At 35.0% G+C, this 14,309-nt stretch overlaps 1 protein-coding gene across 10 annotated transcripts in view; it reads left to right on the forward strand.

Annotated features, from left to right (window-relative positions):
• UTRN (utrophin) overlaps window positions 1–14,309 on the forward strand; it is a 497,949-nt gene that overhangs the window by 202,233 nt on the left and 281,407 nt on the right. For all 10 annotated transcript variants that reach the window (XM_072826596.1, XM_072826601.1, XM_072826576.1 and 7 more), the window contains 6 exons: window positions 2,384–2,512; window positions 2,821–2,991; window positions 6,672–6,833; window positions 7,199–7,336; window positions 12,007–12,198; window positions 13,061–13,233. In XM_072826596.1, the coding sequence (XP_072682697.1) occupies window positions 2,384–2,512; window positions 2,821–2,991; window positions 6,672–6,833; window positions 7,199–7,336; window positions 12,007–12,198; window positions 13,061–13,233 (965 nt within the window). The remainder of the gene's footprint in view (window positions 1–2,383; window positions 2,513–2,820; window positions 2,992–6,671; window positions 6,834–7,198; window positions 7,337–12,006; window positions 12,199–13,060; window positions 13,234–14,309) is intronic.

The raw sequence follows: 14,309 nt of genomic DNA on the forward strand, positions 1-14,309 counted from the left end.
TGAATTAGTTTCATTTGGTTACATGTTATTTTTTCCTTTGAAAACATAGTAAATAGAAAGAGTTCAAAATGTCTCTATTAAGTGAAAAACCATTTGTGACATACATAGGAACATGTACTTTAGTATCCTAGTAAGTGTACCTCATTTGTTATATTTTAATGATTTTATTTTATATTTAATTTTCATGCTATTATAAACTATATATATATATATATATATATATATATATATATATATATATGTATAATGTTCTAATAATGGCATACTAGCATCTGGTAGCCTAAGTAAAAATTTTGACTATGAGCTGTATGACACTGGTCATCACTTGAATGCTCTCTAAATCTCAGTTTTCTTGGGATGCCTGCGTGGCTCAGTGGTTGAGCATCTGCCTTTGGCTCAGGGCGTGATCCCGGGATCCTGGGATCGAGTCCCATATCGGGGTCGGGCTCCTACATGGAGCCTGCTTCTCCCTCTGCCTACGTCTCTGCCTCTCTCTCTCTCTGTGTATCTCTCTCATGAATAAATAAATAAAATCTTTAAAGAAAATAAATAAATCTCAGTTTTCTCATATATAAAATGGACATTACTATAATTTCTACCTCATACAGTTTTTGTGATGATTATGTGATATAAAACATGTATATATGATCTATAATTAATACTTAAAATAATCAATTGTAGATATCATGATGATGCTTATGCTACTTATTAAAGGTTGTATGGTTTTAGTCTTTGATTATACTACTAGTAATGACCATTTAAGTTTCACAGTGGTTTTCTGTCCCTCTTATATTAACAATAAATATATGGCAACTTCCCTTCTCTCTTCCCTTAGAAGAAGTTTTATTTATAAATTATTGTTTTGTTTTGTTGTATCTGAGATAGGACTTTTTCAAATTCATAGAATTATTGGATAATAATAAATAGAGACAAAAATAAATTATTTTGCGTTTGAGCATTTATTGAAATCAATCAGAATGTGTAGGGCATTGAGTTTCTTTCATGGGCTCACATCCTGATCTGTCAGCTTCTTATCCAAACACAATTTATCTGCAAAACTTGGGTAAATTACTTAAATATTGTTACATTTTAATTTCTGTATATATAAAATTAGAATAAAAGAACATATCTCAGAGTTCTTAAATGTTAAATAATGAATATGAGACTCTTGGCTCGTAGAATATGTTCATTATATATTTTATATATTCATTTTTATTGTAACTAACTTTGTTCCACGTTCTCACAACCCTTACTTCTATATTCTTAAATTTATACCTTCCAAATTCTCCTTTCAAATTCAAATGATACCTTTATAGTCCTATTAGAACATTTTTTTAAAGAGATTTTATTTATTTATTTGAGAGAGGGAGAGAGAGGGAGTGAGCATGAGCCTGGGGGAGGGCAGAGAGAGAGGGAGGAGCAGACTCCTAGCTGAGCAGGGAGCCCAATGCGGCCTGATCCCTGGACCCTGAGATCATGACCTGAGTAGAAAGCAGATGCTTAACTCAATGAGCCACCCAGGAACCCCTAGAACATTTAACATTAAATAAGTGGTGGTCATCGGTTCTTTGTTAGACACCAGATCACTGTCCAAACTGTTCTTATTTATGAGTTCTCCTTTTCTTTTTTTAACTATTCTTCCATATTATGGATTAACAATTTGTTTTCTTGTCTTTTAAATACTTCTAAGATTTTTTTCTAGTTTCCTTTATTCTATAAAACACAGCTCTTAAAAGCTGTTAATTTCATCAAAAGGCTTCCCTATTCTTTTTGGTCAACTCCTAAATTCTTGCCTTAGCCTCAGCTATTTTGCTTTGTTTTAATTGGCTTAACTGTTTTCTGGTGGTTTTCACATTTATTCCCTCAATCACTTTTTCTGTCCTACTCCAGGAAATGTTAGTGAGGACTGTGCCAGCTCTGCTGTTAAGTGCTGGCGGCACTGAGCTGACAAGCCGCGGGCCTGCCAGTCAGTTATAGTCCACTGAGCAAGGAATCTTCTTCAACCCATACTTTAAGCATTCTTTTATGTTATTACTTTTTAAGTTCATTAAAAAATATGATCAAGGGGTGTAAATGGAATTACTTAGAAGAATGAAGAATAAGGGAGACAAACAAAATGAAATTGAAAAAGTTTTACCTTTTATCCTTCTTCAAATTTTTGTTGTATTGAGGCCTAAATCAAATAGATTTACAAAGTACATAACCATAACTGTGCTTTTTTAGGAATGAGATTTATTTACTGGGAAGGTACTTCACAGAAAAACAGAATCCTGTCTTGAAATTCAGCATGTATTTGGCTTTTTGCAGGTCTTTTAAAGGTCATCTAAGTTTATTGTCTTAAATACTGCATCTGATTGCAAGTATTTTATTAATTCCTTTCTAGAATCATCAGAACCAGTTGGAAGTATTTGATGGAAATGTAGCTCACATAAGTACCTGGCTTTATCAAGCTGAAGCTCTGTTGGATGAGATTGAAAAAAAACCCGCGAGTAAACGGGAAGAAATCGTGAAGGTACCAAGCACAGAGCATCAATAACAGTGGGAGTGGAAGGTTTTGGTGTGGTCTTTTCTTTAATGCTCCAAGTTACTGGTGCACTCATTCTTCCCTTGCAGTAGATTCATTAGTTTTTATTTTGGTGGGAGAAACTGTGGTCTTGGATGAGTCCGATATGAACAGCTCTTCATTAAATTGATTGTTCTAAAATCTTTTCCAGGGATCCAAGAAATTCATGTAAACTGCCTGTAATTCTGAGTTAGCGTCATGCCCATGTTTGGTTTTGATATTTCCCACGTGATAATTCTGTGTTTTCTTACAATTAGCGTTTAATATCTGAGCTGGATGATGCCAACCTCCAAGTTGAAAATGTCCGTGATCAGGCTGTTGTTTTGATGAATGCTCGTGGAGGCTCAAGCAGGGAGCTTGTAGAACCAAAATTAGCCGAACTGAATAGAAACTTTGAAAAGGTGTCTCAACATATCAGGAGTGCCAATGTAAGTAATTATATTTTAATATAAAACTATTTTTTCCTGTGGGCATGCATCTCCATAAATGATTTTATAGTATATACATCAAAAAATTTTGAAATAAAGTGATTTTAATCACTTGGGAGTGATTTTAATCACTTGGGAGTGATCGGTCCCTATTTGTGATTTTATGTATAAAGGAGAGACAACAGGAAATTAGTGTTGAAGAAAATAACCCATTTGAGAAAAGCTTTTGAAGTGTCAATGAAAAGGGATCCCTGGGTGGTGCAGCGGTTTGGCGCCTGCCTTTGGCCCAGGGTGCGATCCTGGAGACCTGGGATCGAATCCCACGTCGGGCTCCCAGTGCATGGAGCCTGCTTCTCCCTCTGCCTGTGTCTCTGCCTCTCTCTCTCTCTCTCTGTGTGACTATCATAAAATAAAAATAAAAAACAAAAAAAAAAAAAAAAAGAAAAATGAAGTGTCAATGAAAAGTTAAAATTGGTTATAAGACCACCCCCTGCCCCTCCCCACCCTGTGCTCGTGTTCTAGCTCTCTCTCTGTATGTCTGTCTGAAATAAAAAAAAATAAATCTTTAAAAAGTGGGGAGGTGCCTGGGTGGCCCAGTTGGTTAAGCGATCAACTCTTGGTTTCTGCTCAGGTCATGATCTCAGGGTCATGAGATTGAGCTCTGCTTCAGGCCCTGTGATCAGTACAGTCTGCTTAAGTTTCTCTCTCCTTCTTCCCACTTTGCTATTCCCCCTCGTCTCTCTATCAAATCAATCAATCAACCAACCAGTCTTAAAAAAAAATAAAATTCATTCTCAAACCAGGCATGTGTATTAAACCCAATATTGTGTAGTCATACTTTATAAATTTGTGCATACTACATGCTTGTGAACTTGTTTTTATTTTGTTGCATCTAAAAGTTACAAGAAATTTCACAATTTAAACCTAATGCAGAAAAGCTGCTATCTGCTTATAAATTTGAAAAAGGGCTTTATAAATTTAAATAAGAGGATAATAAATAGAAATTTCCCTTAAAAAAGTTATTTATGCTACCGTATTATAATTTTTCTCTTTGTATGTATCTTACTAATTCCCTTTCTTCTTTCCCTGTTTCCTGAGGGGAGGAAATGAAGCATTTTACTGTAGTGTTCTTAAGTCCTGGAGTGTGCCGAGTGCTCAGTAAATGTTAAATTGAAAAGATGAGAACATTTTGATGGTTTGCTAGGGCAAAAAACAAAGCAGCATAGCTGACTTTGGGGGTCACCCAAACCAGGTGTTCATTCTGACAGAGGATTATGAGGTTTTCAGAATCCCAGCTGGGCCCGTGGGTTGACATTTTTGAGTATTTGGTTAATTCTACCTCTTGAGAGTTGTGTGTGTAAATTATCTAAGAGGAAGCACCCTCTTTTTTTTCAGGAAGTAAATATTGTCTAAGTCTGCTTTAACTTGAAATAGCTGATAAGAAAGGGAGACAGAACATGAGAGACTCCTAACTCTGGGAAACAAACTAGGGGTGATAGAAAGGGAGGTGGGCGGGGGATAGGGGTGACTGGGTGATGGGCACTGAGGGGGCACTTGATGGGATGAGCACTGGGTGTTATTCTATATGTTGGCAAATTGAACACCAATAAAAAATAAATATATAAAAAATGAAATAGCTGATAAACATTATATGGTTTCATTCATTCAGGGACTATAAAAAATAGTGAAAGGGATTAAAGGGGAAAGGAGAGAAAATGAGTGGGAAATATCAGAGAGGGTGACAAAACATGAGAGACTCCTAACTTTGGGAAATGAACAAGGGGTAGTGGAAGGGGAGGTGGGCGGGGGGGATGGGGTGACTGGGTGATGGGCCCTGAGAGGGCCATTTGATGGGATGAGCACTGGGTGTTATGCTATATGTTGGCAAATTGGACTCCAATAAAAAATATACAAAAAAATAATTTGAAATAGCTGACATAATAGGCTAAACTGTCTTTCATAGCTTATGAATATACTTAGATTATTCACAACATAAAGAAAATAAATAACTGCTTTAACTCTCTCTTCCTTAGCTTTGATGTTACTTCTCTACCTTCTGATCTAAGCTCATTTGTACTTTTCAGAAGGTATTTAGGAGGATTTTCCTGGTATAAAAGAGGAAGGCATGAGATAGGGTTGGAGTGAGAGGAACTACAAAGAAGAAAAATTATTATTGTTCTGATCAATAACTTCTGTTACTATTTGGGCACACATGTCTACTTTTACTCCTATGTATGTGATATTAAAATATCAAAATTTTTATATTGTCTTATATGTTCTCCTTTGACATGATTTTTAGCAGCTATGAGGTTTTCCGTTATATGATCTGTTATACTTTTGTAAGTCAATTTTCCACTTTCAGTGTGCTTTAATAATACTGAATTGTCAAAATCCTTTTATGCATGTCTTTTTGCTCATTTGTTAACATGCCCTTAGGGTCAATTCTTAGAATTCCTTGAAATTGTTGTAAAAGTTGTGCATATAAATGCCATTAAATACATTTTCCAGAGTCTTACAAAAGTTTGTGCCAATTTCTACTTCCATAATCAGTGTGAGAACCTTGTTTCCCTATGCTCAGCCAACATCCTGTTATTTTCCTGCACGTTAATTTTATTAAAGTTGTTACACTGAGTTTAGTCATATAATTATAAAGTTTTTCTGTAGTGATACTGTCTGAAAATACCACATTGAGAAATATGTACTTTTTCAGTTTGGATATCAAAATCCAAAGGGGATTCCATGGGGGAAGGTTACCTGGGAGACATTCTATGGGATGTACCTATACTCCGTGGTGGCCCTTTCTCTTCTCTTCTCTTCTCTTCTCTTTTCTTTTCTTTTCTTTTCTTTCTTTCTTTCTTTCTTTCTTTCTTTCTTTCTTTCTTTCTTTCTTTCTTTCTTTCTTTTCTTTCTTCTTTCTTTCTTTTTTCTTTCTTTCTTTCTTTCTTTCTTTCTTTCTTTCTTCTTTCTTTCTTTCTTTCTTTCTTTCTTTCTTTCTTTCTTTCTTTCTTTCTTCTTTCTTTCTTTCTCTTTCTTTCTTCTTTCTTTCTTTCTTTCTTCTTTTCTTTTCTTTTCTTTTCTTTTCTTTTCTTTTTCTCTTTCTTTCTTCTTTCTTTCTTTCTTTCTTTCTTTCTTTCTTTCTTTCTTTCTTTCTTTCTTTCTTCTTTCTTTCTTTCTTTCTTCTTTCTTCTTTCAGATTTTATTTATTCATTCATGAGAGACACAGAGAGAGGTAGAGACATAGGCAGGAGAAGCAGGCTCCATGCAGGGAACCCAGTGCAGGACTTGATCCCAGGACCCCGGGATCATGACCTGAGCTGAAGGCAGACACTCAACCACTGAACCGCACAGCTGCTTCACCCTTCTTCTTTCTGTGGCCAGGGCAGGGATGGTTTTTAGGCCTTGGTCCTATTTTGTGTTGTGCTCATATGGGATCTCAGAATCCTCCACACAGCACTCCAGGGAGCCACTGTTCTTTGCACACTAGCTCACATCTCTGGCTGGAGTTTGGAGAAAATGGATAGCTCTGAGAAGCCCAAATAGATAAACTCATTGCTCTGTGAATGAATGAAATTAAAGTTAATTCAAATAAATGCTAGCTCCTCTCTTGACACTCTATCCCTCTAATTAATGATGGTCTAGTTAAGAATGTATCTTTTCAACGAATATTTTAACTTCTGCAGTTGCTAATTGGCCAGGAACCATTATCGTACCAACGTCTGGTTACCACTGAAGCATTTGAAGCTGATGTACTTTTCTCTGATCTGGAAAAATTAGAAAGTGACATAGAAAATATGTTAAAAGTTGTGGAAAAACACTTGGAATTCAGTGGTGAAGATGAAAAGGTTAGTTCAAGGAGATTTTCAAAGTCACGGTGTTCTTACTTTTCTGTTAATTATATTTTTATATCAATGATGTTTAGCCAAAGAATCTGCCAAATCATGCCAAAGAATAGACCCAAATGTGATTTTCTGCCAAGTGTTGTCTAAATGTTCTTTAACTTCTGCTAAACTAACATTCTTTATAAGATATTTTAACTTCAAATTTGAAATATTTTTAAAAAACATGAATTTTTGTTACTTATTCAGATGAACAGATCTTGACTGATCTCACACTTTGTAGGTTAGTTCTCCTTCTTGGGAAATGATTAGTAAGTGATGCTGTGCATTTTTTTCTTTTGAGTAAATTGTTTTTCCTATTAAACATTCAGGTGGATGAGGAGAGAGCCCAAATTGAGGAAGTTCTACAAAGAGGAGAACAAATGTTACATCAACCTATGGAGGATAATAAAAAAGAAAAGATCCGTTTGCAGTTACTACTTTTGCGGACAAGATACAATAAAACTAAGGTATTATCTCCCAAGGGACTCTGTATTCTTTAAATAACTTATTTAGCTCTTGCCATTCCAATATTTGATGCTGGTTTCATGGATACCTTAAAAAACAGGTGGAATAGTATCCCTTTCTCCTTCCTGGTATGCATTACTAAATAACATTTGTATTTTTAGATGGGACAGGATTCAAAGAAAATAGAAACAAAGTCCTATTTTTGGGATCTCTTTTGGACTTCTGATAATGTATTAAATCTAAAAGGCATCTATCCTTTTAAAAGTGACTTCCTGGGCAGCCCCGGTGGCGCAGCGGTTTAGCGCTGCCTGCAGCGCGGGGTGTGATCCTGGAGACCCGGAATCCAGTCCCACGTCGGGCTCCCTGCATGGAGCCTGCTTCTCCCTCTGCCTGTGTCTCTCCCTCTCTCTCTCTTTCTCTCTCTCTCTGTGTCTCTATGAATAAATAAATAAAATCTTTAAAAAAAATAAAAGTGACTTTCTCCTTCAGTTCTGTATTTTATATATGGAGGTCTTAATCACCTCAAAAAATATTCGTTTACAAATAACTAAATTTATGAATTGATGAACTATGATTATATTCTAGAAAAAGATTCACTACTAACTTCCTTTTCAGTGGCCATCTTCCCAACTGCATTGTTAAGTGTGTTGGTGTTCTCTAAAAGTCTGTTCTTAGGTAATCCCTCTAAGAACCATTTTTATTTATTTATTTTTAAATGTTTATTTATTTATGATAGTCACAGAGAGAGAAAGAGAGAGAGGCAGAGACACAGGCAGAGGGAGAAGCAGGCTCCATGCACCGGGAGCCCGACGTGGGATTCGATCCCGGGTCTCCAGAACCATTTTTAGTTGAGGATGTTGAACCTAGTAGAAGATTCTACTCCTCTCAGCTTGCTGCCTGTGAGATGTCTCTGTTTGTATGTGCCTTATGCATGCAATATTGTAACATGTCCCAACCTAAACGTGTCCTCTCGCTTCCCACCCATATTTCCTAATGTATTCCCTTAGTATTCCTTATATTTCCTCAAAAACGATGTATTCTCAAAATAGAAACCTCAAAATCTTTTCAACTATTTCTTGTTCCTCACACCACATCAAGTAGGTATTAAAACCATCACTTCCGAAGGAAGTAAGATGCAGCTGAGCCTGAAATTAGACACAGCTCTACTTGCTTTACAACCCTGGGGAAATGACTGAATCTCTTTGTCCTCTCTCCTTTCCATAATTCAGACTCCTGTGATTTTTCTCCTGTTAGGCACTGCAGTGTGTCCCAAGCCGGGTTTTCTTATGTCTAGTTTTTCTTAACTCTAGCCCATCCTCCAAGTGGTCCTCAGAATTATTCCCCTCCAGAGTTATGGCTGGTCATGACATTCCTTTAACTAAGAAAGTGTTCAAGAAAATACTGCAAAATACAGAAGAAACTACAAGTGCAAAGTTCATCACTATAATGATACACTAAGGCTTCTTCTGTCTGGCTTCCAGCTACCTCTTTGACTCACTGGCACTCACCAGGAGTATAGCTATGCTGGCTTTCTGTGCATTTTCCCAAACACACAGGTGCCTTTGCATCTTTGAGATCTTGCTAATTTTATTCCTATTCCCTGGTGTGGGTTTTATCTCTTTATTTTACCTGATAAATGTGTTATCTTTTTAAGGCGTGGCTCCATTTTTATTTCTAACATTTTTGAGATGATATTATAGTTCTTTGCTTCATTGATACTTTGAAAAATATCTTGTTTTCCTAGAACTTTATTTTTGGGTTTCAAATCGTCAATCATTACTGGTCTAAAATAGAAATAATTTTTGGACTTTTAACAAATGAATAAATATGTTTCTTAAGAGTACTAATATACTTTACAACAAGTTCATTTCGTTTTGGATTCAGTAGTTTAGTTATTGTAACTAAAATGTTTTTAAAATATTTGAAATGTTTTTGTCCTTGTTTCATTAGGTAATATACTTCTTCGAATTTGCAATTTTTTAAATTTGCAGTTTTAAAACCGTGTCTTACGTATAAACATTAGAATCTCTTGGGGAATTAAAAAAATCTGACCCCCAAAGCAGTTAAACAAAATCTCTTAGGTTGGACCTATATGTGAACTCTCTTGAAACAAACACAATTCTAATGTTCAGTCAGAATTGAGAACCACATTTAAAGAACTCATTTTCTTACTTGAAATGTGTGTAAATGACCTTTTCCATTTGTTTATTGAGAGTATGTGTTACTATTTTTAAAATATGTGTGAGCCCTTTATAAAATAAAGATATTAGTCTCCTGTCATATTTGCTATAAAAGTATTTTCTTGTTGATTTTCATCTTCTAATTATTTTATCATTTTTTTAAGGCTTTGTTTATTTGCGAGAGAGAGAGAGAGAAAGAGAGAGAGAGAGAGAGAGAGAGAGAGAAAGAGTTAGTTCATAAGCAAGGGGAGGGGTCTAGGGAGGGGAAGAAGCAGACTCCTCTCTGAGCAGGAAGCCCTTTGTGGGGCTCCATCCCAGGACCCTGGGATCATGACCTGAGCTGAAGGCAGACATTTAACCAAATGAGCCACCCAGGCGCTCCTACTTTTTTTCCTAATTATTTTATCTTTAACATGGAACCATTTAAAATTTTTGTTTAGCCCTGCATGAGTGTATTTGTCCTGTGTGAGTGTGTGTGTGTTTTCCCTCAGCCTGTTTAGGATCTGAAAAGTACTTATTTTCCACAGAGATAATGAATATTCAGTTCTGTTTAGTTCTGGTTTTTCTCTATGGTTTGATAAAAACAAAACCTATGACCTTTTTATAAAATGTTCATGTAAAATGAACTTTTTAATCTATTTATCTGGAATTTAGGTTGTATATTATATGAGTAACATCATTTAACACTGTCTAATGTTAGCATTAGCTTGCAGTATATTTGCATTTCTGTGTCCTGCAGAATTTTTTAAAGATAAAATTATCCAGAAGTAAAGTCTGGGTCAGATCTCGAGGACTTTTTTTTTTCTTCTCCTAAGACATTTTGATTGATTACTCTCTTGGGATAAAATCTATTTTGGGAATACAGAAAGCTCATGTTTAAATTTCACACTGCCCTTGCTGCTTCTACAAGAGTGTGGAGACTCAGAAAATCCTAGGTTATCTTTATAGTCTGAATAGGAAAAGGTAGTCTTTAATGAATGTGATTTTTTTTTTTTTTTACTTGGAACTTCCTATTTACAATACCTGCAGACCTTCCCATTTTTTAATATTTGCTTAAAAAATATAATTTCCCTTCTTGGACTCATGGGTAAATATCTAGAAATGCTTTCTGAGTAAAATTTGAATGTGTGGCATCGGGATAATAAAACTAATATTAGAATCAAGTATAAATAATCCTGTGGATAAAATCAGGAAATCTTTGGCTTGCCTCTATCTTGCTAATCAATACTATCCAATTGCTAAAAGTATTTTATCGCATTCTAGGAGACAAATAAATGCACACCTCTATATTCAACACCATGTTGTTGATTCACTGGTTTTAGTCTTGAATCTTGGTTTCATTTAGGAAGTATAAACATAACCATTTTTTAAGGTTTTTTTTTGAAAGATTTTATTAATTTATTCGTTTGAGAGAGAGAGAGAGAAAAAGAGAGAGGCAGAGACACAGGCAGAGGGACAAGCAGGCTCCATACAGGGAGCCCGATGTGGGACTCGATCCTGGGTGTCCAGGATCAGGCCCTGGGCTGAAGGCAGCGTTAAACCGCTGAGCCACCCGGGCTGCCCAAACATAACCATCTTTAAGATAGTACCTCATTGAACATGTATTTATGATCATTTTCACTGCCATATTTGAATATGCAAAGGTATACCATTTTTTTAGAGGTTCAATAGAGGAAAATAGTGAAAGCATCTGGGAAGCCACCTTAATTCATGAGAAGATGCACTTTGCTGTTTACAAGTAGTAGATGGCATTTAATGAACTGTAGCCATTTGGAGTAAAGGACTTGAATGCCTGCAAGGCTGGTAGCCCATCCCAGAGAGCATTGTTTTGTTGAGAAAGCTCTGATGGAGGATATATGAATAAATGTACCCAAATAGGTAGTCCACCCGCCTAAGGATCTGTCTGAATTGATTGTGTTATATAGGAGTCATGTTCTGTAATATTGTTCTCAAAGATTAAGGTCATATACTGAATTACCTGGATATTATTTTAATCAAAACCACTGTTGCATTTCTTATGTTATGAATACTTGTTTAACTTATTTATGTTTTCAACAGTGAGGCCCAGAAGTTTTTAATCTAATTGTGACATTTTACAAAATGGGTAAAATGATAATGATATTAAAATGTTTTATTTCATATAAGATTTTATGATTTGTGGCATATTCTCATTTCCCCAACAGGTCAGGAAAGGAGTTGTTGTATTTTCTTGTTTACTAAATAAGTTTAGTAAGCACATGTCTTAAAAACCTTTCAAACTTTAACTTCTTTATACTCTTTCACTGCAGGCTACAGAAGAAAATCAGAGTAGAGATTGTTAGAGTTTCTACAGCAAGACAGGGCAAAAATATAAATAAATAAAACTTAGTTTTTTTTATTTGTGTTCATGGTATTGAATTGCTCCACAAAATAGTACGGTGTTTTCTTCTATTTGCTACTATTTATTGTGAGGATATTATAAGAGATGTATCCTATTATTATTGTTTTTATAGACAGTCCCTAATCAACAGAGGAGAACAGGTCAGCTTGCTCCTGGAATTCGATTGTCACCTCTCCCCACAGATTATCTAGTTGAAATTAGCAAAGTTTTACTTTCCATGGATGATGCTGAATTATCACTTAATGCTCCAGAACTAAGCACTGTTGTCTATGAAGACTTCTCTTTTCAGGAAGACTCTCTGAAGGTAAATCTCCAGGCACCTCATCTGAGTAGCCACCATTAATGTAGGAATAAAGCAAATCTGTCCTTGTGCCTTTATAGATGGCCTATAATTTAAAATTTGTGCCAAGGAATTAATAATGTATATGAATAATAAAACTTTCCCAATTCACCAATAAAATATTACCAAATTTTTAATTTTTAAGAGCAGTTAATGGATTTTTAACTATGCAGTTAGTAATTCCTGGCAACATCAAAAACTTCTTTAATCAAACACGTGCATGAACCATATACCTTTCTTATAAACTTGATTGTCAGTTGATGTACAATATCAGCATTTATGTTGTAATCTATAACAAGTTAAGATTGGCCAGTTTTTAGGGTATGGAATAGCATGTTGCTTAAAGTTAATAGAGACTTGGGAAGTTTTTAGTTATTTATAAGACTCTTAAATATCATCAAGGCCTTTTCATATAATTTGATTACGCTTACATATAAATTTCCAATAAATTACTATTAGATTTGATAGGTTTGATAGCTTATTTCTGTCATTTAAATTGGCATTGTTAGCTATTTGAAAATATAAATCATTCCAGCTTCAAACATTTCATTACCTTTACAGAATATTGAGGCTTTTGATATTGTACAAATACTGCTTTGAACAACTGTGAGGATTTTCTTTTCTGCCATTAGGATATTAGGTAGTATTTCTCACACTTTGGCAAATATGGGGTATTATTTCATTAAAAAGCTTTCAGTTTTGATGAGCAACAATTATTATGTCTCATATTTTAAATAAATGTTATGCAAGATAAATTTTTGATCTGGGATTTCATTCTTCATGTCTCTTTGCTGAATTTTATTGATGTGTGATAATATATTTGTAGAATATCAAAGAACAACTGGACAAACTTGGGGAACAGATTGCAGTTATTCATGAAAAGCAACCAGATGTTATCCTCGAAGCTTCTGGACCTGAAGCCATTCAAATCCGGGACACACTTACTCAGTTGAATGCAAAATGGGACAGAATTAATAGAATGTACAATGATCGTAAAAGGTATGTGTAAATTAAATTAATACCTACTTTTCCTAAAAAGGTCTATAGGTTCATGGGCATGACAAAGGTCATATGTATGCTAAGATTAAGTGTAAGCTTAGTAACATAACATAATAACATAATAACATAAGCTAAGATTCACATCCTTGTCCTATGCCTTGTTTAATAAATTGTGATGAGTGTGGTTCCTTAAAGAAAGAGGAATTGCATCACACATAGATGATCATTTGCAACATAATATTTAGATAATTAAAGGAAACACCTTTAATTTTTAGTATCTAAATGGTGTTCATTTTCTTTAAAAAACTTAAAAAAGATTTTCATTAATACATCTCTGAAACACACTTGATGATTAATGCAAGTGAAGAACAGAAATAGCTATTGATAATTTGAATCTGTGTATAACCCAAAACTGTTTTTTAAAAATAATTTTGCTTAATGTTTTTTGAGTCTTCTTCTTCCTAGATTTTGACCAGGCCTATTAATAAGTAGAAATAAGGGCAGCCCGGGTGGCTCAGCAGTTTAGCGACACCTTCAGCCCAGGGAGTGATCCTGGAGACCCAGGATTGAGTCCCATGTTGGGCTCCGTGCATGGAACCTGCTTCTCCCTCTGCCTGTGTCTCTGCCTCTCTCTCTCTCTCTCTCTCTCTCTGTTTCTCATTTTAAATAGATAAAATCTTTTTAAAAAAAGCAAGTAGAAATAAAAACTGATAAGATTTTTGCCAGTAGCTGTGTATGTGGTGGAAAGGCAAGTGAGGTGTGAAATAGCCCAATATAAAGTACTGTGTGTAAGAGGAAAGTTAACCAGAAAAAGGTATTGGAAAACTTAAGAGACACACACACAAAAACTAAGCCTCATGTACTTTGTCTTTGTTTGTTTGTTTTAGCCCTCATATTTCAAGTGAGTATACAGTCCTTGAACGGATCACTGTTAATGGCCTTTGGGTGTATTCCTTTCTATGGATTTTTAAAATCATGTCTGTATGTTTAGAGAATTTTTTTACATACATCTTTATGCATAGTTTTGCTTCATTAGATTTGATTATTAGAAAATGAGTAATTTGTTAAAACATAGC

The sequence above is a fragment of the Canis lupus genome, chromosome 1 (genome assembly GCF_048164855.1).
Source record: "Canis lupus baileyi chromosome 1, mCanLup2.hap1, whole genome shotgun sequence".
NCBI lineage: Eukaryota > Metazoa > Chordata > Mammalia > Carnivora > Canidae > Canis > Canis lupus.